This window comes from Danio rerio, chromosome 12 (genome assembly GCF_052040795.2).
Source record: "Danio rerio strain M-AB ecotype USA chromosome 12, GRCz13ab, whole genome shotgun sequence".
In the NCBI taxonomy this organism is placed as follows: domain Eukaryota; kingdom Metazoa; phylum Chordata; class Actinopteri; order Cypriniformes; family Danionidae; genus Danio; species Danio rerio.
In genome coordinates, this window is record NC_141032.1 from 44067333 (window position 1) to 44087867 (window position 20535).

A 20535-nucleotide genomic window follows, 5' to 3' on the forward strand; every position below is an offset into this window, starting at 1 on the left:
AATTTCAGAGGATTTAGCTATTTTGACAATTTATCACAATCATTATCCCTGTGTGTGTGTGTGTGTGTGTGTGTGTGTGTGTGTGTGTGTGTGTGTGTGTGTGTGTGTGTGTGTGTGTGTGTGTGTGTGTGTGTGTGTGTGTGTGTGTGTGTGTGTTATTAGTGGGTGTGACAGCAACTCCACTCCCCCAAAACCCACTGAGTACAAACCATTTTTTATTTACAGTCTATGGTACAAACCCACTTCCACCAAAACAGATCAACACAGAGCTGAGGACGGTCGGGAGGAGCGCTCTTCTTCTTCATCATCATCCTCATCATCCTCCTTCTCCTCCTCCTCCTCCTCACAGCTGAAGATGGCGGACCCGGCCGAGTGCACCATCAAAGTCATGTGCCGTTTTCGGCCTTTAAACAGTGCGGAGGTGATGAGGGGAGACAAATACATCCCCTCATTTCAAGGAGAGGACAGTGTGGTCATCGGGGTGAGTTTATAGCACAATATTTTGATGATTTACTGCGTTTACTCCACTGTGACATCCGCCGTCAGTTTCTATTAGCATCCGCTAACCACCTGCAGGCGTATCCTGACAGAAAATATAACCTTTAATATCGTAATAAGAGAAAATATGATTGTAATTCCTATTCTAGTGGTATAATGTGTGGGAAATTGCCTTCATGAGGGCTTAAAGCGTTAATGCAATCGCAAGGTGAATAGTTTTTAATAATCGTTAGCTTGGTAGCTAACATCCCTAAGATGTAATGCAGCGTTATGTCAAAATGTTTAATTTTGATCTTTATAATTTAAATACCCAAACATTTTAGTCATAATTTAGATAGTTTGACCTTCGAGATGGATTTTGTTTTAAACGTGCGATAAGCAAACGCTAGCTCCTGTATGCTAATGTTAATCGGTTTGTTTTCATCCAGAAAATCAACAAAAGCTTACCAAGCATATATGTGTATCACACACACCGCATTGAAGTCATTGCTAATATGTTTATAAAAGTAAATAATTTAAGTAAAAGTGAGTGTTACAGCCTCTTATAGCAGTCTGTTATGATTTGGCCTACTTTAATAACACGTCTATTGAACAAAGAGCACTTGTCATAGCTTTATTATATGTGCTTTAATTCGGAACAATAGACATGCATTCTAGAGCATGAAATAATATAATTTCGAGTATTACTTGTATTTTTTATTTATTTTTTTTACATTTGAATTTGTTTTGTCTTTCAAAACATATCTCATTGAGTGGTTGGAAAGATATTAGCCATATAAACTTATTTAGAAATCAATGCAGTTCATTAATAGAATCATTATTAAAGGAACCATTTCTATGATAAACATGTTTTTAATTTTCTTGTTTTGTAATTATTCAGATGCTGCAAGTGAATAATAATAATAATAACAGTTCATTAAAATGCTGACATTACTGATTTGGCATATTGGCTTCTCTTCTGGTAAACAATTTAAATGTCCATGATTATAGTCTAGGCTTTGCATATTATTAATATTATTATTATTATTATTTTTACAAAATCATTATTATCTTACTATAACAATTGCTGTGCTTGAAATTAGGTAAAGTTGCTTTTATATTCTCACATTGGTTCAGTGGCATGCATCCTATATAATTTACCATGGTACTTTGAATATTCTGTCTGAAATCGCATGTAAATATGACCTCAAAATAACATCTAGCACTATTTAGTTGACTGAACAGTGCTGTACTCTGATAGTCTTTGGCAGCTAATGTGATTTGACTACAAGTCACAAAGAATCATTTTTGAAATTATATTGTTAAGGTGAATGTACGAATATGTGAATATAAAACCAACTTTACCTCAATGTTAATCTGAACCTGCAAATAAATGAAAGACGCTTTTGCAAATTATAGTTTTGAGACCAGGCATAAACATTCTTTCTATACATCGATTTGAGGTTGACTCATTTGTAAATATCATAAGAATAATGAAGCACCACCTAAATGTAATTGCTGCCAAGCTGCTCTTGCCATAAAACATATATTGTTGGCATGTGGAAGTTTGAAGACCATTTGACAAAATTTTTATTAGGAGAGTACTTGGATGGACATTTTTAAAGGGTGCCACCAGGAAGAATCTTTAGTTATTTATCAAAAATGGAACCGAAAAAATGTTGAATACATATTTGTTTATTTATTAATTTTATTTATTTCTATTTATATATTTTTATATGTAACTTATTGCAATTCACATTTGTTTTTATCATGTAATATTTTAATGTATATCCAGTTTCCCATGAAATAGCAAGTTAAGATAAGTTGCTGATGTGGCATTAGATAGATAGATAGATAGATAGATAGATAGATAGATAGATAGATAGATAGATAGATAGATGTAAATATTCTGTTTTTGAGTTGCAGTAAGCTTACTTTGCCTTATGTGGCTCTTTTTTCATACTCTACTGGTTTGAACTTTTATTGCTCTTTATTAGAGTGAAATTGCAGGGTGTACAGTCTTGATGTACATCCAACAGCTCTCTCATACACTCTATAGTGTACATCTCAGTATTAGGTGGAGCACTTCTGTGGTTTCACTGTGCACTGGTAGTTTTTCTTTTCTGAAAGGGTCAAAAATAGGGCTGCACGATATTGGAAAAAGCTGATATTTCCATATTTAGTTTTTTCTGCAATATATATTGCGATATGAATACAATTTCACTAGAAGACTTGAATATCTCTATTCTGAACGAATTAATTAATAATGTTAAGTTGATTGAGATGATTCTGTTGTGAGAGTAGATCTGCGTAAAACACACAAACATAAATGCAATAAAAAAAGATACAAATTAAATAAACAGTGTGTTAGTAATTGAATAATCTATTGTAAAATATGAGTGCATAATCTCTGTTATATAAATAATTCCATAAAATTAATTGTTATTAAAATTAGACAATCTATAATACCTGAATGCTTTTAAAATCAAAACCACATGCAAATGATTATAATATAAACATATTAAATATGTAATATAATATAAAAATAATTACAATCTAGATTCATTGCATATCCTGCAACGCGACTATTGCGAATGATCACATTGGAATTATATTGATCCTGAAATGATATATTGTGCTGGCGTTGTCAGAATGCAATCCTGGATCCAAAATAAGGCAGCACAATTTTGGCTAATTGAGAATCACTTTTTATTTTGCTTAAAATAAAGATCATGATTGCATCACGATTCTCTATGTAAAATAGAGGTTTATATGGGTAGACTATTCTTATTGTTATTTCTCAAGCATATGGTAATACAACAGCAATATTAGGCTTATGTGTAAATCTACTGTTGGTTAAAGTGCTAGATTTTGTATAGACTTGAAATGGTGGATTTGAACAGTCTTTAAATATGTCCTGGTTTTATTTAATTATTAAGTTTGAGACATATGCTTGTCATTTGTTTTTAAGAATATTATTTGGCTATTTTTTTCACTGGTAAAATAAAACATTTGTCATTATCAGATTTCCTCTTGCATTATATCCAATTTCATGAAGGCTACAGTGGATATACTGACCCAGTAAACCAGGGGTGGCCAACCCTGTTCCCGGAGAGCCACCTTCCTGCAGATTTCAGTTGCAACCCATATCAAACACACCTGCCTGTAATTAACACGTGGTGTTCAGGTCCTAATTAATTGGTTCAGGTGTTTGATATGAGTAGCAACTAGGGCTGTGCAATTAATCGAAAATCCAATTTCGATTTTGGCTTCAAACGATTATGAAAAAGCATTAATCGAGATTAATTAATGAGTGATTATTCTTATTAACCCTCATTTGTGTAATAAACAAACGAGTTGAGAATCAAGACACATGAAAGAGAAACCATTAAAGTGACAGCGCGAAATATCACTGCTGCCGCCTGTTTTTATCATTAAACAAACAAGGAGAAAATCTCTCACTACTCTTGACTGAAGAATTTTCAATCAGACAATCGAAAATATGTTGCTTAAGGGGGCTAATAATATTGACCTTAAAATGGGTTTCAAAATATTTAAACCTGCTTTTATTCTAGCTAAAATAAAACAAATAAGCCTAGAAGAAAAAATATTAAGGGAAATACTGTTAAAATTCCTTGCTCTGTTAAACATCATTTGGGAAATATTTATTTTTTAAAAATTCTCAGGAGCGCTAATAATTTTGGCTTCAACTGATAATCATTTTGAATAATCGTGATTACAATTATGACCAAAATAATCGTGATTAGGATTTTTCCCAAAATCGAGCAGCCCTAGTAGCAACTGAAATCTGCAGGAAGGTGGCTCTTGGCCACCCCTGCAGTAAACACTGTGTTTTTATAAAGGAAAAAAAACATCAAATGCTTGTCTTAATCATTAATGTAAAATACGATTTTTATCATTTAAATGATGTGTGTGCTTTCGGTCTACTTTTTCACTGCTGAGTGCGCTCGTGTCATGACTGCCGTCACTTTGAGTTCAGTTTGCAACAAACTGAACGCTCTTTGCAACTTTATTAGCTGTTATTCACAGCCTATGCAGGTTCTGTTCAGTAAAGTAGACATCATTGGCTGGCACGCACGCGTCCTTCGGTTGTAAACAAACAGCGCGTCAGCTCATGTGTGATTTTGCAGCCCTGTACTGTAAGAATATGTCATTACATGAAGACAGAAAGGACATTTTTGGGTAATTTATACCTGCAGCCCTGTACTGTAAGAATATGTCATTACATGAAGACAGAAATGACATTTTTGGTTAAATTATACCTTATAAATACAGTATTTGATACTTTTAATGCCATTTGGAGGTGTCCATGTTGCTGAGCAATGTATAGACCATTTCAATGTGGTGATGTGATTGGCCATTGTCATGATCATTTCCTGCTTGTTATCAAACTATCAACGAATCAAGATAATTTCCTGCTTGTTATCAAACGAATCGAGATTGCGATCTTTTTTTTTTATGAATCATGCAGCAGTAATCCAGAATTGTGATTCTTTCAATATCTTTAAATCCTTGCCTCCATTTCTGCAGTGACACAGTACTGTCTGAACAACACTCACCCTTTTGTTTCCAGCGCACTGATGATTTTGTGTGTGTGTGTGTGTGTGTTTGAGGGACAGCCAAATGAGTTTTATTCTTCCAGCTGTTTTGAGCAAGTCAGCATCCAGTACCAAAGCAACTGGTCTGGTGTAATGGACCATGCTTGTTGCTATAATGGCTTTTAGCAGGTGGATAAGGTCATAAATTGAGCTGTAAATCTTGCTGTAATGAAGCAAACCTAACCTGTTTGTCCAGCCGAATGTACAAGGATCAGGATTGGGATTATTTATGTCTCACTGACTTGTAGGTCATGATGGAAGTCATCTTTTTTGCTTGCTTTCTGTTTTGGTCTTGGTGAGAGCAGTTTGTATGTTGTCATGCATCTTAGAAACGAACATGTGACGAATATTCGCATCATCGTGTCCATTGGGAGCACAGTTATAATCCCTTATTGGGAATACTGAGGGTTGTAAACAGTGCTGTTCCATTCTGTGGTGCAGGAGGAGGCCTCGGGACAGGCAGATACACAAAAACACTCTTCATGTAGTCTTGTGATTGTCTAAAGACTTTGAAATAAACCAGCAGTTTTGAATTCCAGAGTTGTGATATAATGCATTATTATTATCATTATTATTATTTTATATATCCAGAGTTGTGATTATAATGCATTATTTATTTATTTATTTATTTATTTATTTATTTTTAATATAAATATAGAGTTGTGATATAATTTATTATTATTATTATTATTTAAATCCAGAGTTATGATATAATGCATTTATCTATTTATTTAATTAATTAATGAATTTAATTATTTTAATTTAAATTCAGCTTTGTGATAAAATGTATTATTATTTTTTTAATAAAACCAGAGTTATGATATAATACATTAATTATTTATTTATTTTTTATAAAGATTTAGAGTTGTGGTATAATGCATTATTATTCTTTTGTAAATCCAGAGTTATGATAAAATGCATTTATTTATTTTTTAAATATAAATTCAGCTTTATGATATAATGCATTATTATTATTATTATCATTATTATTATCATTATTATCATTATTTTATAAATCCAGTGTTATGATATAATGCGTTTATTTTTTATTTTATTATAAATTCAGCTTTGTGATGTAATGCATTATTATTTTTATAAATGCAGAGTATATAATGCACTTATTAATCTTTTACACATGTCATTATTTGATTATTTTAAACATAATGGGAGTAAATGGTAGATACTTTTTATTAGAATGTTAGTATTGATGGTTGTGTTTTTACATTCAGCTTCATAATGCATAATATAATATGAGAAAAAGACCGCTATACTGAAAGCTTTTTGGGTCAATGCTATTAAACTACAAGGCACTGAGTTATTGTTGCTAACCAACTGTTTTGTCCTTTAGATGTTATTTATAAACTAAGGGTATTTTTGACACAACATATAATAGTGTTGTGTGCGTGTGTAACCAGTGAATGGAGAAAGAACAACTGAAGGATATCACTGCAATTGACCATTTATTGCCCATACTTCCAGTTAAAACAAGCGAAAAAATATTGTACAGTGAAAGATGAATATTTACAATAAATAAATGATAGTTTACTCATTGGAGAGCAGGTGTAGAGGTGCTTAAATAAAAAAATATATATATAACAAAACATATCTACACTAAATACCATGAGAAAAGCATGAAAAGAAACATCTTCAACATATTGAAATTCTTAATTAAACTACTCTATCTAAATATTTTATGAAAACATAATTAAATAATACAAAAATGAATCTGAGTGGTTGCAGCTGGAATGGCATTTGCTGTGTAAAACATGCTGGATAAGTTGGAGATTCATACTGCTGTGGTAACCCCAGATAAATAAAGGGACTAAGCTGAAAAGAGAATGAATGAATGAATGAATGAATGAATGAATGAATCAATCAATCAATCAATCAATCAATCAATCAATCAATCAATCAATCAATCAATCAATCTATGAATCTGGGTGTTGTAAATGTATATTGCAGGACTTGCTCACTTCTACACCCTCTTTGAGGTACTCAAAAATCTTTCAAATCAGTTAACTGGATGAGTTCACAAACAACACATTGCAACAAACCCAACAGAACCACATTCTCTCAGACTAATCCTCGCAAGAGAGACTGTTCTCACAGAGACCCACAAAATCAAAGCAAAAATAAGAGAGAGAGAGCGTGATCACCGTTGCAGTTTGTCGGCTTTTAAACACTACGCCAACCAGCGGCTGGGTGACGCAAGTCCAGTGACAGTTGCCAACGTCATAAGCACGAAATGCAGATCCTCCAATGCCATTTATGCCTGTAACGCATGTAAAACGACACACCCACATACTGTACAAACAGAAACACACACACAAATAGCCTTAAAGTATGTTCTGCAGGGGAACGTAACACTAACAAATAATGTTAACATTTGTGTTTCGTTTGTTGAAATAAAATTAAATATCAAAATTAGATGGAAAGTGTAAACATAAAAGTTTACTTTTGTGCAACTGAAATTAAAATTTTAATTTAATAAAACTTCAATAAAATAAATAAATAAGTAAATGGAAACATACAGCCTTAATGTATTAAGCAGATACAACAAAAATACAGAAATATTGTTCTGCTGCTGCGCTGTTGGTCATGGGAGAGTGGAGAGTATGAGACTGATTACAGCGACGCTCCAGGGACAGACGAGTCTTTGCTGAGGCCAGCTTCCAGCCTCCACTGCTGAGACTGCAGCTCTGCACAAGACTTTTGGCCAGCGGAGAAATTAAAATGGTCGTGCCGAACTGAGTCTCTCAAGGTTTTTTTCATTCACTCTCCTATTGGTGAAGTTTTTTTCCCTCTTCGCTGTCGCCACTGGCTTGCATGGTTCAGGATCTGAAAAGCTACTCAGCGATGAATTTGCTCTTCAGTGTTTGGACTCTCAGTAATGACTTCAAACCACACTGAACTGAGCTGAACTTAAACACTAAAAACTGAACTACCCTGATCCAGTTACTATGACCATTTATGTGAAGCTGCTTTGACACAATCTACATTGTAAAAGTGCTATACCAGGGGTCTCAAACTCAATTTACCTGGGGGCCGCAGGAGGCAAAGTCTGGGTGAGGCTGGGCCGCATAAGGGATTTCACAAAAAAAAGTCCTCAAATGTCATTATTAACAGTTTTAATTATTTCTTCTGAACATGAAGTGTCCTGAACATTAATAGAACATTGAGTGAAGATTATGAACAGTTCTTCTGAACATGGCATCTTTTGCCTACTTCTTGCTGCCAGAGACTTGACAGCGCTTCTTCTCACAAATCTGAACCACATTTGGCTTTAGAGCGGAAGCAGTTGAGACCCTCAGTATGGATCGAAGATGATCATCAAGTCTAGACCTGTACTTTGACTTATTGAAGTCCTAGGGAAAAAGTGGGGAAACTCACTCAAAACTTCCATTCCCTCACCTAAAAAAAAAGGCGTATATATGTATAAATAAAACACCCCCACCCCACTCCAGTCACATCAGTCTGTACCAGTCTGTATCTACCTATAATATATATATAAGATGCAGGCTGTAGCTAGGTAGCTAAGTGGCAGGCAGGGGCGGGAACAGCTTACCTTGGTTCTGGCCGGCGCAAGTTCCGTCCTAACACTTCCCGCCCGTCACAGCGTCTAAAAAAGGGGCGGGGTGCGTGGTGACGTCACTGGCATCTCCGCCCCTTTGTTTACACGGCGGGCGGGGAATGCCAGTGACCGCTGTGTATGGATAGGATCAGCGGAGCGGGGAGCGCTCTCTCTCTCCCCGCTCCGCTGATTCCGTCAGTGTACAGCGGTCAGCGCGGGCCACAAAATATTGCACTGAGGGCCGCAAATGGCCCGCGGCCCACGAGTTTGAGACCCCTGTGCTATACAAATAAAGCTGAATTGAATTGAATTGAATTATTTACATATTATGAATGTTTTGTAATTCATTAACGCTGATCAGCAATTTATTATGTTATAGCAAAGTTATAGTGTTTTAGATCATATTAAATATTGTTGTCAAGAGTATCTGTGCTTAAATAAAATTTTCCAAGAGATCTGAAAAATATAAAATAAAATATTAGTATTTATTCAGTTTACTTTGGCATAATACCTTTATTCATCAGGGGTCGCCACAGCGGAATGAACTGCCAACTTGTCCAGCAAATGTTTTACGCAGCGGATGTCCTTCCAGCTGTAACCCAGTACTGGGGCACATTCATACACACTTATTTACATACTCATACACTACGGCCAATTTAGTTTATTTAATTCACCTATAGCGCATGTCTTTGACTGTGGAGGAAACCGGAGCACCCGGAGAAAACCCAGGCCAACACGGGGAGAACATGCAAACTCCACACAGAAATGCCAACTGACCCAACCGGGACACGAACTAGAGTCTGTCTTGCTGTGAGGCGACTGTGCTAACCACTGAGCCACCGTGTCACCCCCTTATTAGTATTTAATAAATTCCAAAAATACTATAGCATAAGTAAATACTGTGCAAGTTTTTAAATTATAACGTTAATTTATTTATTGTTTTTGCATGTTGCTATTGTTAACAGAAGCAGCAGCCAATTAATTAACACAAATGTCATCTCTAAATAAATGAGCAATAATAAATATCACTTTGTTATATTTTATTTTATCATTGTTATTATTTTTTGTATTGCTGCAATCTCATCTTCTGTGTTTTGTATTATTATTATTTTTTATGCCTGTATGCAGATTGAGATTTACCAAAGCAATCTCACAGCAATTCATAACTTTTTGATTTAGTGGCTAATTCGTATGAATTCTTACGATTTAATTCAGACAATTTAGTACAATTTGCTCATTACCCAATGACGGTTGGGGTTAGGGGTGGGGTTGGGTGCCACACCTCCATTTTAAAATTGTACAATTTTTGTACAACTGAATTTGTACAAATTAGCCAATAAACTGTCAAAACGTAAAATACGTACATTTCCTCATGAGATCAGGCTGGAAATACTAGATATATTGAAATTTGTCATTTACCATTGGAATTTTGGTCAAACCTAAGCTTGTTTTGTGGTAGGTGTTGTTTGGGTATTGTTGTGTTAGAGGTTGGTCAGGCGGACTGGACTAATCTGCTTAGCAGTGTTAAACTCACAGCTGTTTCCTCACCTGCTAATCTGTGCCTGTGTTATAGTAACATGATTAGAAAATTTGACATTTGGACACTTGATAACAGGCCACCAAACAAATACAATCAGGATCACGAGGGAAGTGTTTCTGCAAATGAGCACAGTTGTTGTATTGAATTCACCTCTGTAACCTTCAGTGGGGAAGAAAATCTAATTCATAACCAATAAGTGTTGAGTGATTCAATGAAAGAGTCAGCTCATGAGAATCATTTGCTTGTGAATCAGGATGAAGCTTGTTTGCTATGTTTTACTGCCATTTCTCTTGCAGTATTACACAGTAAACAAGGAGATCACGGATCAAAAGAAAACGGCCATGTTAGAGTCTTAGGGTGCTTTCACACCTGTGAATCGATTCAGTTGTTCCAAAACAGAGATTAAAATTGTTACATTGTTGCTCTTTGCTCTTGGAGCGGTTCGCTTTCACACTGCAAAGTTTCTAATCGGACCAAAAGAGCTAAAACAAGTCACGTGCGGGGAAACTCTCCTTACATTGGTCAGAGTGTCAGGGTTTATTTTGCAGCGTCCCGCTCAGCTGTCAGGAGTGGTGGTGGTTTGGTGGTGATTGACAGGGTGCGCGTGTGACGTGTCTGAGGAGAGACGCGGTGGGGAGGGGTGAGAAGGGTGCGCGAAGATGCCTATTTGAGGACTGGGAGAGAGACGCGAGATTACCGGGAGATCATCACTCGTTTGCGGGCATCCGGAGACTCGCGAAACTTCCCGCCATACTCATAATTCTCTCTTCATATAGCCGTAAGCCTATTACATATCCATAAAACACTGTGATATAACCACGCTCGGATCGGATCGCTTTCTCACTGCAATCGAACCGCTCCAGGGTTCGTTTCAATCGAGCCGAAACCACCTCATTCAAGCGATCTCGGAGCGATTACTTTGGCGCAGAACAGAGCGCGATTGCCCTGTTCACATATGCCAAACGAACCGCGCTAACTGGGCAAACGAGATACGTTCCGAAACAAAAGTGTAGGTGTGAAAGCACCCTTAATTATAAGCACTTCTTTCTATGGCTGCTCGATTTTGGGAAAAATCATAATCATGATTATTTTGGTCATAATTGTAATCACGATTATTCAAAACGATTATCAGTTGAAGTCAAAATTATTAGCGCTTTTGAGAATTTTTTTTTTATTAAGTATTTCCCAAATGATGTTTACAGAGCCAGGAATTTTAACAGTATTTCCTCTAATATTTTTTCTTCTGGAGAAAGGCTGATTTGTTTTTATTTCAGCTAGAATAAAAGCAGGCTTGAATATTTTGAAACCTATTTTAAGGTCAATATTATTAGCCCCCTTAAGCAATAAATATTTTTGATTGTCTGCAGAAGAAACTACTGTTAAACAATGACTTGCCTAACAATCCTAATTAAGTCTTTGAATCACACTTTGAATCTGAATGCTTGTATTTGTAAGTTGAAAAAAAATCTTATTTCCATGGAACAGAAATTGGGGAGGAAAAGGGTCGCTAATATTCAGGAGGGTTAATAATTCTGACTTCAACTGCATATATACAGTTATTTTCCTCCCTGCAAAGAAAAGATAAATAAATGCAATAGAAAAAAAATATGAAACATATTTGTGCTTCAAGCATCTTCACTGTAAGAAAAAAACTTCAGCTACAAAAGTCCTTCAGTCAAGAGCAGTGAGGGATTCTCTCGTTTTGTTGTTTGATTAATAATCATAAAAACAGGCGGCAGCAGAACAACGCGCACTGTCACTTTAATGGTTTCTCTTTCACGTCTTTTGATTCTCAACTCGTATGTTCATTACACACAAAAGGGTTAATATAAATAATCACTAAGCACCGCGTTTTGACACCTATTTGACCATTAAAGCGCTCACATTAAGATGACTTTAGATGTGTGTGCTCTGCTCATCTCAGTGTGCGAATGAGACCGAATGCTGACCGCGTACTTATGTGTGTGCGCACCGCACACAGACACATAAGCAACCACGTGCTTATGTGTGTGCACGCCACACACAGACACATAAGCAACCGCATGCTTATGTGTGTGCGCGCCGCACACACACATAAGCACGCAGTCTTTCGCGCTGCTAAGTTCATAATCGTTTATCTCGATTAATGGTTTTTCATAATTGTTAGAAGGTAAAATCGAAATCGAAATCAGATTTTCGATTAATTGCACAGCCCTACTTCTTTCAATGTCTTGTGAATCAATTCACCCTTTTTACTTCCTAATAAGGACTAGCTCTCTTAAAGGAGATCTTTTAAGTTTGATAGGGTTATACTTTGTCTTCTGATATACTGTATGTCAGTCAGCTGTAAGAAAAGATCTAAATATCTTATCTAAATGCATGGACAAGTTTATGTAGACAGGGTGTCCAAGGGGTCTTAAAATGTATATTGAAAGCTGATAAATGAATTTAGAGAAACTTAAGGCCCTTAACATTTACAAGGTATTACATGTTGTATCAATGTACAATGTATAGTTGTATGCTGAATATATCAATAAAATCCTGCTATATTTGACATGACGCTGCTTTGTTTACTGCAGTAATCAAGGCAACAACATTATTTCTGCTGTTCTATAGTTGCCGTCTGCTGGATTAGCATTTTTATTAAGTAAATCAATTATGTTTGAGTTTAGGATTAGTTTCTTAATATTTAGTAAAAATACTTTGTTAAAATGTCGCCAATGTTACCGGTTGAAAAGTGGCGATGAGATATTAAAATGTGTTGAAAGAGTCTTCAAAGTTATTGAATTTCACTCTCGATTCTTGTATATGCCTTGGTAGAGGATTATTTTACTGCTCCTATGACTTTATTTAATATTTATTAATATTTTCCACTGTTATAATCTGTCTGATAAACAGTTTATTCGTTTAAATAGATGAATCCTGCTTTCAGCTCTATTTTTAGAGATGCACAGCTGAAGGATATGGTCATTTGTGAATAAAGATATGCGTGTGTTTTGAGGACAGTTTTTACAGGATTTAGTTTTTCTATCTTACAACATGATAAACCCTGACTGATAATACGTTTAAGTGAGCAAGTGAGTCATTTGAGGATTCAGTCTAGTTCAGATGATTGATATCAGTTACTGACTGGATTGGTGGCAGTCTGATTTACTTATCAGTTTCCTTTAAAAGGAACTGCATGAATCAGGTGACGCTTTTGTTTTGCATGTTCATTATTAGTTGGAAGTTAAAAGTTCCATTGAGTGTCTGTGATATTAGTCTTCGTCTCGACACTGAAACTATGAGCTTGTGATTTGTATATGTAACTTCCTTTCTTCCCTCTTTTCTTTCTTTCTTTCTTTCTTTCTTTCTTTCTTTCTTTCTTTCTTTCTTTCTTTCTTTCTTTCTTTCTTTCTTTCTTTCTTTCTTTCTTTCTTTCCTTCCTTTATTCCTTTTTTCATTTTTTTCTTAATTTATTTTTTTGTCATTTTTTTTCATTTTTTCCTTCCTTCCTTCCTTCCTTCCTTCTCTCTTTCATTTGGTTCTTTCCTTTTTTCCTTCTTTATTTCTTTCTTATTATTTATTTTTCCTTCCCTTCTTTTCTTTTTCTTTTTTTCCCTTCCTTCCTACTTTCTTTCAGTCCTTCCTTCTGGCTTTCTTTCTTTGCTTTTTTCCTTTTTTATATCTTTCTTTTTCTTTCTTTTTTTCTTCCTTTCCTTTATTTCTATATTTTCTTTCCTTCCTTTCTTTCTACTTTCCTTCCTTCCTTTCTGTTTTGTTCTTTCCTTTGTTCCTTATTTTTTTCTTTTTCTTTCTTTATTTTTTCCTTTTCTTTCTTTTCTTTCTTTCTTTCTTTTTTTCTTTCTTTCTTTCTTTCTTTCTTTCTTTCTTTCTTTCTTTCTTTCTTTCTTTCTTTCTTTCTTTCTTTCTTTCTTTCTTTCTTTCTTTCTTTCTTTCTTCAATCATTTAGTTTGTTTATTTCCTTCCTTTCTATTTTGTTCTTTCCTTTTCTTTTTTATTTTCTTCCTTCCTTTATTTCTATATTTTTCCTTTGTTCGTTCCTTCCTTTTTTTCTTCCTTCATTAAGTCCTTTAGTAAGTTTAAATAACTTTTTTTCTTTATTGATCTTTCAAAATATTATTGGTCTGAAAAGATAATTGGTTGAATGAGCTACAATACTGTATTGTTGATATTAGTCTTGTACTGTTGTCTGTGCATATTTTCATTAGTATTTAATATCTAAAAACAAAAAAACTTAACCTTAGAGAAACAGGATTGCTCTGAGATCCACAAGTGTTGTGCTTTGGCTTTGTTTAGAAATATTTTTTATAGGCAAAACAAAAACACACAATGCTGTGTCCTCATCAACCCGTTGGACGAACATCATTACCATATTTTTTAACCAATCGTTTCAAAACAAAAGCTATACAGGGATATTTTTTATTGTCGTAACTTGAATTATTCTAATATGTTTCATCATACAATACATGCTTTTGGGATCTCAAGAAATCTCTTTGTCTGTTTGTTTTTTGCAAATTGACTGAGATACTTAATGTCAACTCATTACAACAACAGTTATGATGTTATTGAAGACAATAACTACAGTATCACACACCCTGTTCTGAAAGCACGGCTGTGCATTAACAGGATTGGTCACTGTTAAATCTGTCTGCCTGGAGGAAGAGCTTTCATAAAATGCTCTTATTGTGCTATAATGGCTGAATTTCACGTCTGGGTCATTCATAATAGGGGTGAAGGTTATTTTGTTCTTTAGCCTTTAGTAATGAGGGTTGTGATTTGCTTTCTTAGATGTAAAATGTTTTTTCTCTGAAAGATTATCTTTGACTCTTATGACTAGACCATTTTGAGAGATGTAAACAATAACAGTGGTCCTAATGAATTTCCTGTATTACATTTTTAATTTCCATAGCTCCCAAGAATCCAAAAAGGTCCACATATTGATAAATAAATTTATGGCAGCTGTTTTAACTTTACATAATGATTAAATTGCCTCTTGTTACAGTTATAAAATAGTTTGGTGTTAAGCAGGAAATGTTCACGGGCATTTGACATCGCCGCATTGAAATGGTCTATTGTCTGCTGATTCAGAGTTGTTTATGTAAAGAAATGCATGTATATACTCTTCATTCTCTGTATGTTTCTGTTTCTCTCCAGGGAAAGCCGTATGTGTTTGATCGCGTGTTTCAGTCAAACACTACTCAGGAGCAGGTTTACAATGCATGCGCTCAGAAGATTGTTAAAGGTGAGAAATGAATCCTGCAGGATCAAAAGAAAAAAAAAAAGATGAAACATTCATCATTGACCCTTTAGTGGCCGTAAGGACATTTTCTTTCTGTTCCGTTTTTTTACTTTCTTTTCCTTTTTCCTTTTACTTTTCCTTTACTTTTCATTAAATTACTTTTTTTCTTTTATTTTCCTAATGTATAGTACCCTGCAAAAATAAGTACACCCCTCACAGATCTCTATTTTAAATGATAATTCTTTACAGGATGCTATACAATATTATGTTTGTGCATAAACTAGATTAGTCAGTACCAAAAGCCAAGATTGGAGCTGATTTAGCATGAAAATAAAATCTAGATCACAGTCAAAAAGTCAGTTACTTCAAAGTAATTTGTTGGGGGAAGGGGGGGGGAGATAATAAATAATAATAATACATTTTTAATTAACAGGAAAAATAAAAAAAAAACATAAAAAATATGAAATTAGGCTGAAATTTTGTAGTTTGTCTTTTTCTTTTTTGCAATAGCTCGTTTTAAATTAAAATGTATTATCTTTTTTATTCCTAAAGATGTTCTTATTTTAATGGATATACCTGTTTAATAAAACTGTTTTGTTTAAATACACCAAAAATTATTGGCTAAGTTCACTGAGAATCTGATGAAATATTCAGTTTTAAAGGGAGATCTCATTTATGCTGAGCACTACATATAAAAGATATATTGAACTTTAAAAGATAATTTTGTTAATGTTATCGAGTTAAACTTGTTTTGCTGTTAATGTTGTTTTTACTACCGGACAGAAGTCTTGTCGTCTATCCCAATTTTAAGAGCAACAAATAATAACCTGACTTCTAGTTGATCATTTGGAAAAGTGGCAGAAGGTAGATTTTTCTGAAGAATCATCTGCTGAACTGCATCCCAATCATCACAAAAACTGCAGAAGACCTACTGGAACCAGCATGGACCCAAGATTCTCATAAAAATCAGTCAAGATTGGTGAAGAAATAATCATGGTTTGGGGTTACATTCAGTATGGGGGTGTACGAGAGATCTGCGGAATGGATAGCAACATCAACAGCCTGAGGTATCAAGACATTTGTGCTGCCCATTACATTACAAATCACAGGAGAGGGCAAATTCTTCAGCAGGATAGCGCTCCTTCTCAAACTTCAGCCTCCACATCAAAGTTCCTGAAAGCATAGAAGATTAAGGTGCTCCAGGATTGGCCAGACCAGTGTCCAGACTTGAACATTATTGAGCATGTCTGGGGTAAGATGAAGGAGGAGGCATTGAAGATGAACTCTGGGAGTCCTGCAAGAACGCTTTCTTTGCCATTCCAGATGACTTTTTTATTAAGTGATTTGAGTCATTGCAGAGATGTATTTACATTTAGTCATTTAGCAGACGCTTTTATTAAAAGCTACTTAAAAATGAGGACAATTTACACAACTATAAGAGCAACAATGAATAAGTGCTTTAGGCAAGTTTCAGGTCTGTGAAGTCTAAGAAGGAAAGCATCAGTAATTTTTATTTTTATTTTTTTTTAGTACAGTTAGTGGTATATCCAGAGAGGCAATTGCAGATTAGGAAGTGTAGTGGAGACTAAATAGTTGTTTTTAGTCGTTTCTTGAAAACAGCGAGTGACTCTGCCGTTCTGATCCAGTTAGGAAGTTCATTCCACCAATGGGGCAGATTGAATGCGAGCGTTCGGGAAAGTGATAGCTTCCCTCTTTGGGGTCGAACCATGAGGATAAATGAACGCATTCACAGATGCAAGTTTCTGGAGGGCACATAGATCTGCAGAAGTGAGAGCAGATAAGAAGGAGCAAAGCCAGAAGTCGCTTTGTAGGCAAACATCAGAGCTTTGAATTTGATGCGAGCATGTATGGACGTAGTCCCCCAAGCTCATGGGAATTATACACAATATTGTTTTTCCACTGCACCATGGCTTTATATTCTATACTGTACATATTTTGATCATATTTTAAATTGTATGTTTTGTCTCTGTTTTGTGTCCTGTAGATGTTCTTGAGGGTTACAACGGTACAATATTTGCCTATGGACAAACTTCATCTGGAAAAACACACACTATGGAGGTGAGAATTCATATAAATAAAGAGTCATAATTCATATAAATAAACAGTCATAATTTATATAAATAAACAGTCATAATTCATATAAATAAACTCTTTTATTTATATAAAAGTCTTTAGAAATTGTTTTATTCTTCAGGCAGTATGTGATTTTCAACAAAAAGCTCCTTTAAAACTGTGCTTTTGTTACTAATTACACAGTTTCATTGAAAGCATTTACACAACATTGTATTTTCATAGTATGTAATTGAGTGTGTTTTTTGGGATTGTTTAGGGAAACCTGCATGATTCAGATTGCATGGGCATCATTCCTCGGATCGTCCAGGATATTTTCAACTACATTTACTCCATGGATGAAAACCTGGAATTCCATATCAAGGTTTTCAATGCATAAAGATCCAGTGCTAATTATTCACAGGATTCCCACTGATGTTTTTACACCTAGAAATGGCATATGAGCTAATAATGTAAATGTTGTTATGCTTATCTTCACAATTTTTATTGTCTCAACATCTACTTTTTTGTGGAGTCTGAAAAAAATGATTATAAAAAAACAAAACACTTTTTTATAAGTGTTGCTCAAACATTAGAAGTTTAGGGTCTGAAGCATATTTTGTTTAGTGTTTTTTTTTTATAAATTCAGAAAACTAGGAAAAATTGTACTGTTTAAAATCTATTAATATACACTCACCGGCCACTTTATTAGGTACACCTTATTGGTACTGGATTGGACCCCCTTTTGCCATCAGAACTGCCTTAATCCTTCGTGGCATAGATTCAATAAAGTACTTTAAATATTCCTCTGAGATTTTGGTCCATATTGAGATGATAGCATCACACAGTTGCTGCAGATCCATGATACAAATCTCCCGTTCCACCACATCTTAAAGGTGCTCTATTGGATTGAAATCTGGTGACTGTGGAGGCCACTTGAGTACAGTAAACTCATTGTCATGTTCAAGAAACCAGTGTGAGATGATTCACGCTTTGACATGGTGCGTTATTCTGCTGGAAGTAGTCATCAGAAGATGGGTACACTGTGGTCATAAAGGGATGGACATGGTCAGCAACAATACTTAGGTAGGCTGTGGCATTGATGTGATGCTTAATTGGTACTAATGAGCCAAGAAAATATCCCCCACACCATTACACCACCACCAGCAGCCTTAACCGTTGGTACATGCTTTCATGTTGTTGACTCCAAATTCTGACCCTACTATCCTAATGTTGCAGTAGAAATCGAGATTCTTCAAAGCAGGCAACGTTTTTCCAATCTTCTATTGTCCAATTTTGGTGAGTCTGTGTGAATTGTAGCTTCAGTTTCCTGTTCTTAGCTGACAGGAGCGGCACCCGGTGTGGTCTTCTGCTGCTGTAGCCCATCCGCCTCAAGGTTGGAAGTGTTGCGCATTCAGACATGCTCATTTGTATACACCGGTTGTAGCGAGTGGTCATGTGAGTTACTGTTGCCTTTCTATCAGCTGGAACCAGTCTGCCCATTCTCTGACCTCTGGCATTAACAAGGCATTTGCTCCCACGGAACTGCCGCTCACTGGATATTTTCTCTTTTTCGGACCATTCTCTGTAAACCCTAGAGATGGTTGTACGTGGAAATCCCAGTAGATCAGCAGTTTCTGAAATATCCTATTTTTGCCCAGTATGCTGCCATGTGATTGGCTTATTAGAAATTTGCGTTAACAAGCAGTTGGACAGGTGTACCTAATAAAGTGGCCAGTGAACGTATAAACAATTGATAAAATTGGTAAAAATCTTGTTAAGCATTAGATATTTCAAGAACATTTCAAAATCTTACTGACATTGTGAGCTGTAGTTTATTAACTTCTGACTTGTGGTAAACAAACTCATCGATATCTTCTACATTGGCAGGTGTCCTATTTCGAGATCTACCTGGACAAGATCAGGGATTTGCTGGATGGTATGTCCAAAGTTTTGGATTTATTTGTGTTGATTCTATATTAAAGTCTTCTGTCGCATTAGAATAAGCTAATTAATAGTATTTTAATTCATTTTTTAACAGAATGTCCGTAAATATGCAGATTCTTCTATTTTTTATTCCACTTTTAGTATCTAAGACCAACCTGTCTGTACACGAAGACAAGAACAGAGTCCCCTATGTAAAGGTGAGACTGTGTTCCAGTATTTAGCTGTATGTGTGTTAGTAAAGGACTGGTTCGAATGTTTTCCTTGTCTCTCTTTATCCGCAGGGCTGCACTGAACGGTTTGTTTGTAGCCCGGAGGAAGTGATGGACACCATAGATGAAGGCAAATCCAACAGACATGTGGCTGTCACAAGTAAGCCATGCAAATCAGTCAAACACACACACCGTTATTTATTTTTTCATTGAGTTATTTTAATGAGAACAGTTTCAGAACTTTCTTGTTTGAGATATTTGGACGATCAAGAGTCGAAATGAGTTTTATTTTCCCGGTGTGGTGTGTCAGACATGAACGAGCACAGCTCCAGGAGTCACAGTATCTTCCTGATAAACGTCAAGCAAGAAAACACTCAGACAGAGCAGAAACTGAGCGGGAAACTCTACCTGGTGGATTTAGCTGGAAGCGAGAAGGTAATCTTTCTACTTCTGTCTTTTCACTTCCATTTGGTCACAGCTGCTTTTGCATCAGGATGTGTTTTAGCTCAGAATAGAATATGTGGTGCAAGTAGTTCCTAATTATTAGTTTCATTTGTGAAATGCACTCTCTGATTTGGTGGTTTTGACTGCAGGTCAGTAAAACCGGAGCAGAGGGCGCTGTGTTGGATGAAGCCAAAAACATTAACAAATCTCTTTCCGCTCTGGGCAACGTCATCTCAGCTCTGGCTGAAGCAACGGTAGGTGTGATCTGAGATGCCAGGGTCGTTGTTTTTCCTGCACAATTGTCTCTTTTGAAAATGCAGTTGCAGGACAAACAAAATAAAGTTGTGGTTTTTGTTATTTAGGGGCTGCTTTTATGATGTGTTGCGTCGGGCTGCACGATATTGGAAAAATCGAACATTATGATATTTTGTAATTCT

At 35.4% G+C, this 20535-nt stretch overlaps 1 protein-coding gene across 2 annotated transcripts in view; it reads left to right on the forward strand.

Moving 5' to 3' along the window:
- The first annotated feature begins 342 nt into the window (after window positions 1–342).
- Window positions 343–20535, forward strand: part of kif5bb (kinesin family member 5B, b) — a 47144-nt gene continuing 26951 nt past the window's right edge. For both annotated transcript variants that reach the window (XR_015504483.1, XM_087276861.1), the window contains exons 1-9: window positions 343–481; window positions 15344–15431; window positions 17434–17507; window positions 17779–17883; window positions 19389–19437; window positions 19587–19642; window positions 19727–19814; window positions 19965–20089; window positions 20248–20352. Coding sequence is in view for 1 of the 2 variants with exons in the window: in XM_087276861.1 (XP_087132987.1) it covers window positions 356–481; window positions 15344–15431; window positions 17434–17507; window positions 17779–17883; window positions 19389–19437; window positions 19587–19642; window positions 19727–19814; window positions 19965–20089; window positions 20248–20352 (816 nt within the window). In the remaining variant the exon portion in view is untranslated. The remainder of the gene's footprint in view (window positions 482–15343; window positions 15432–17433; window positions 17508–17778; window positions 17884–19388; window positions 19438–19586; window positions 19643–19726; window positions 19815–19964; window positions 20090–20247; window positions 20353–20535) is intronic.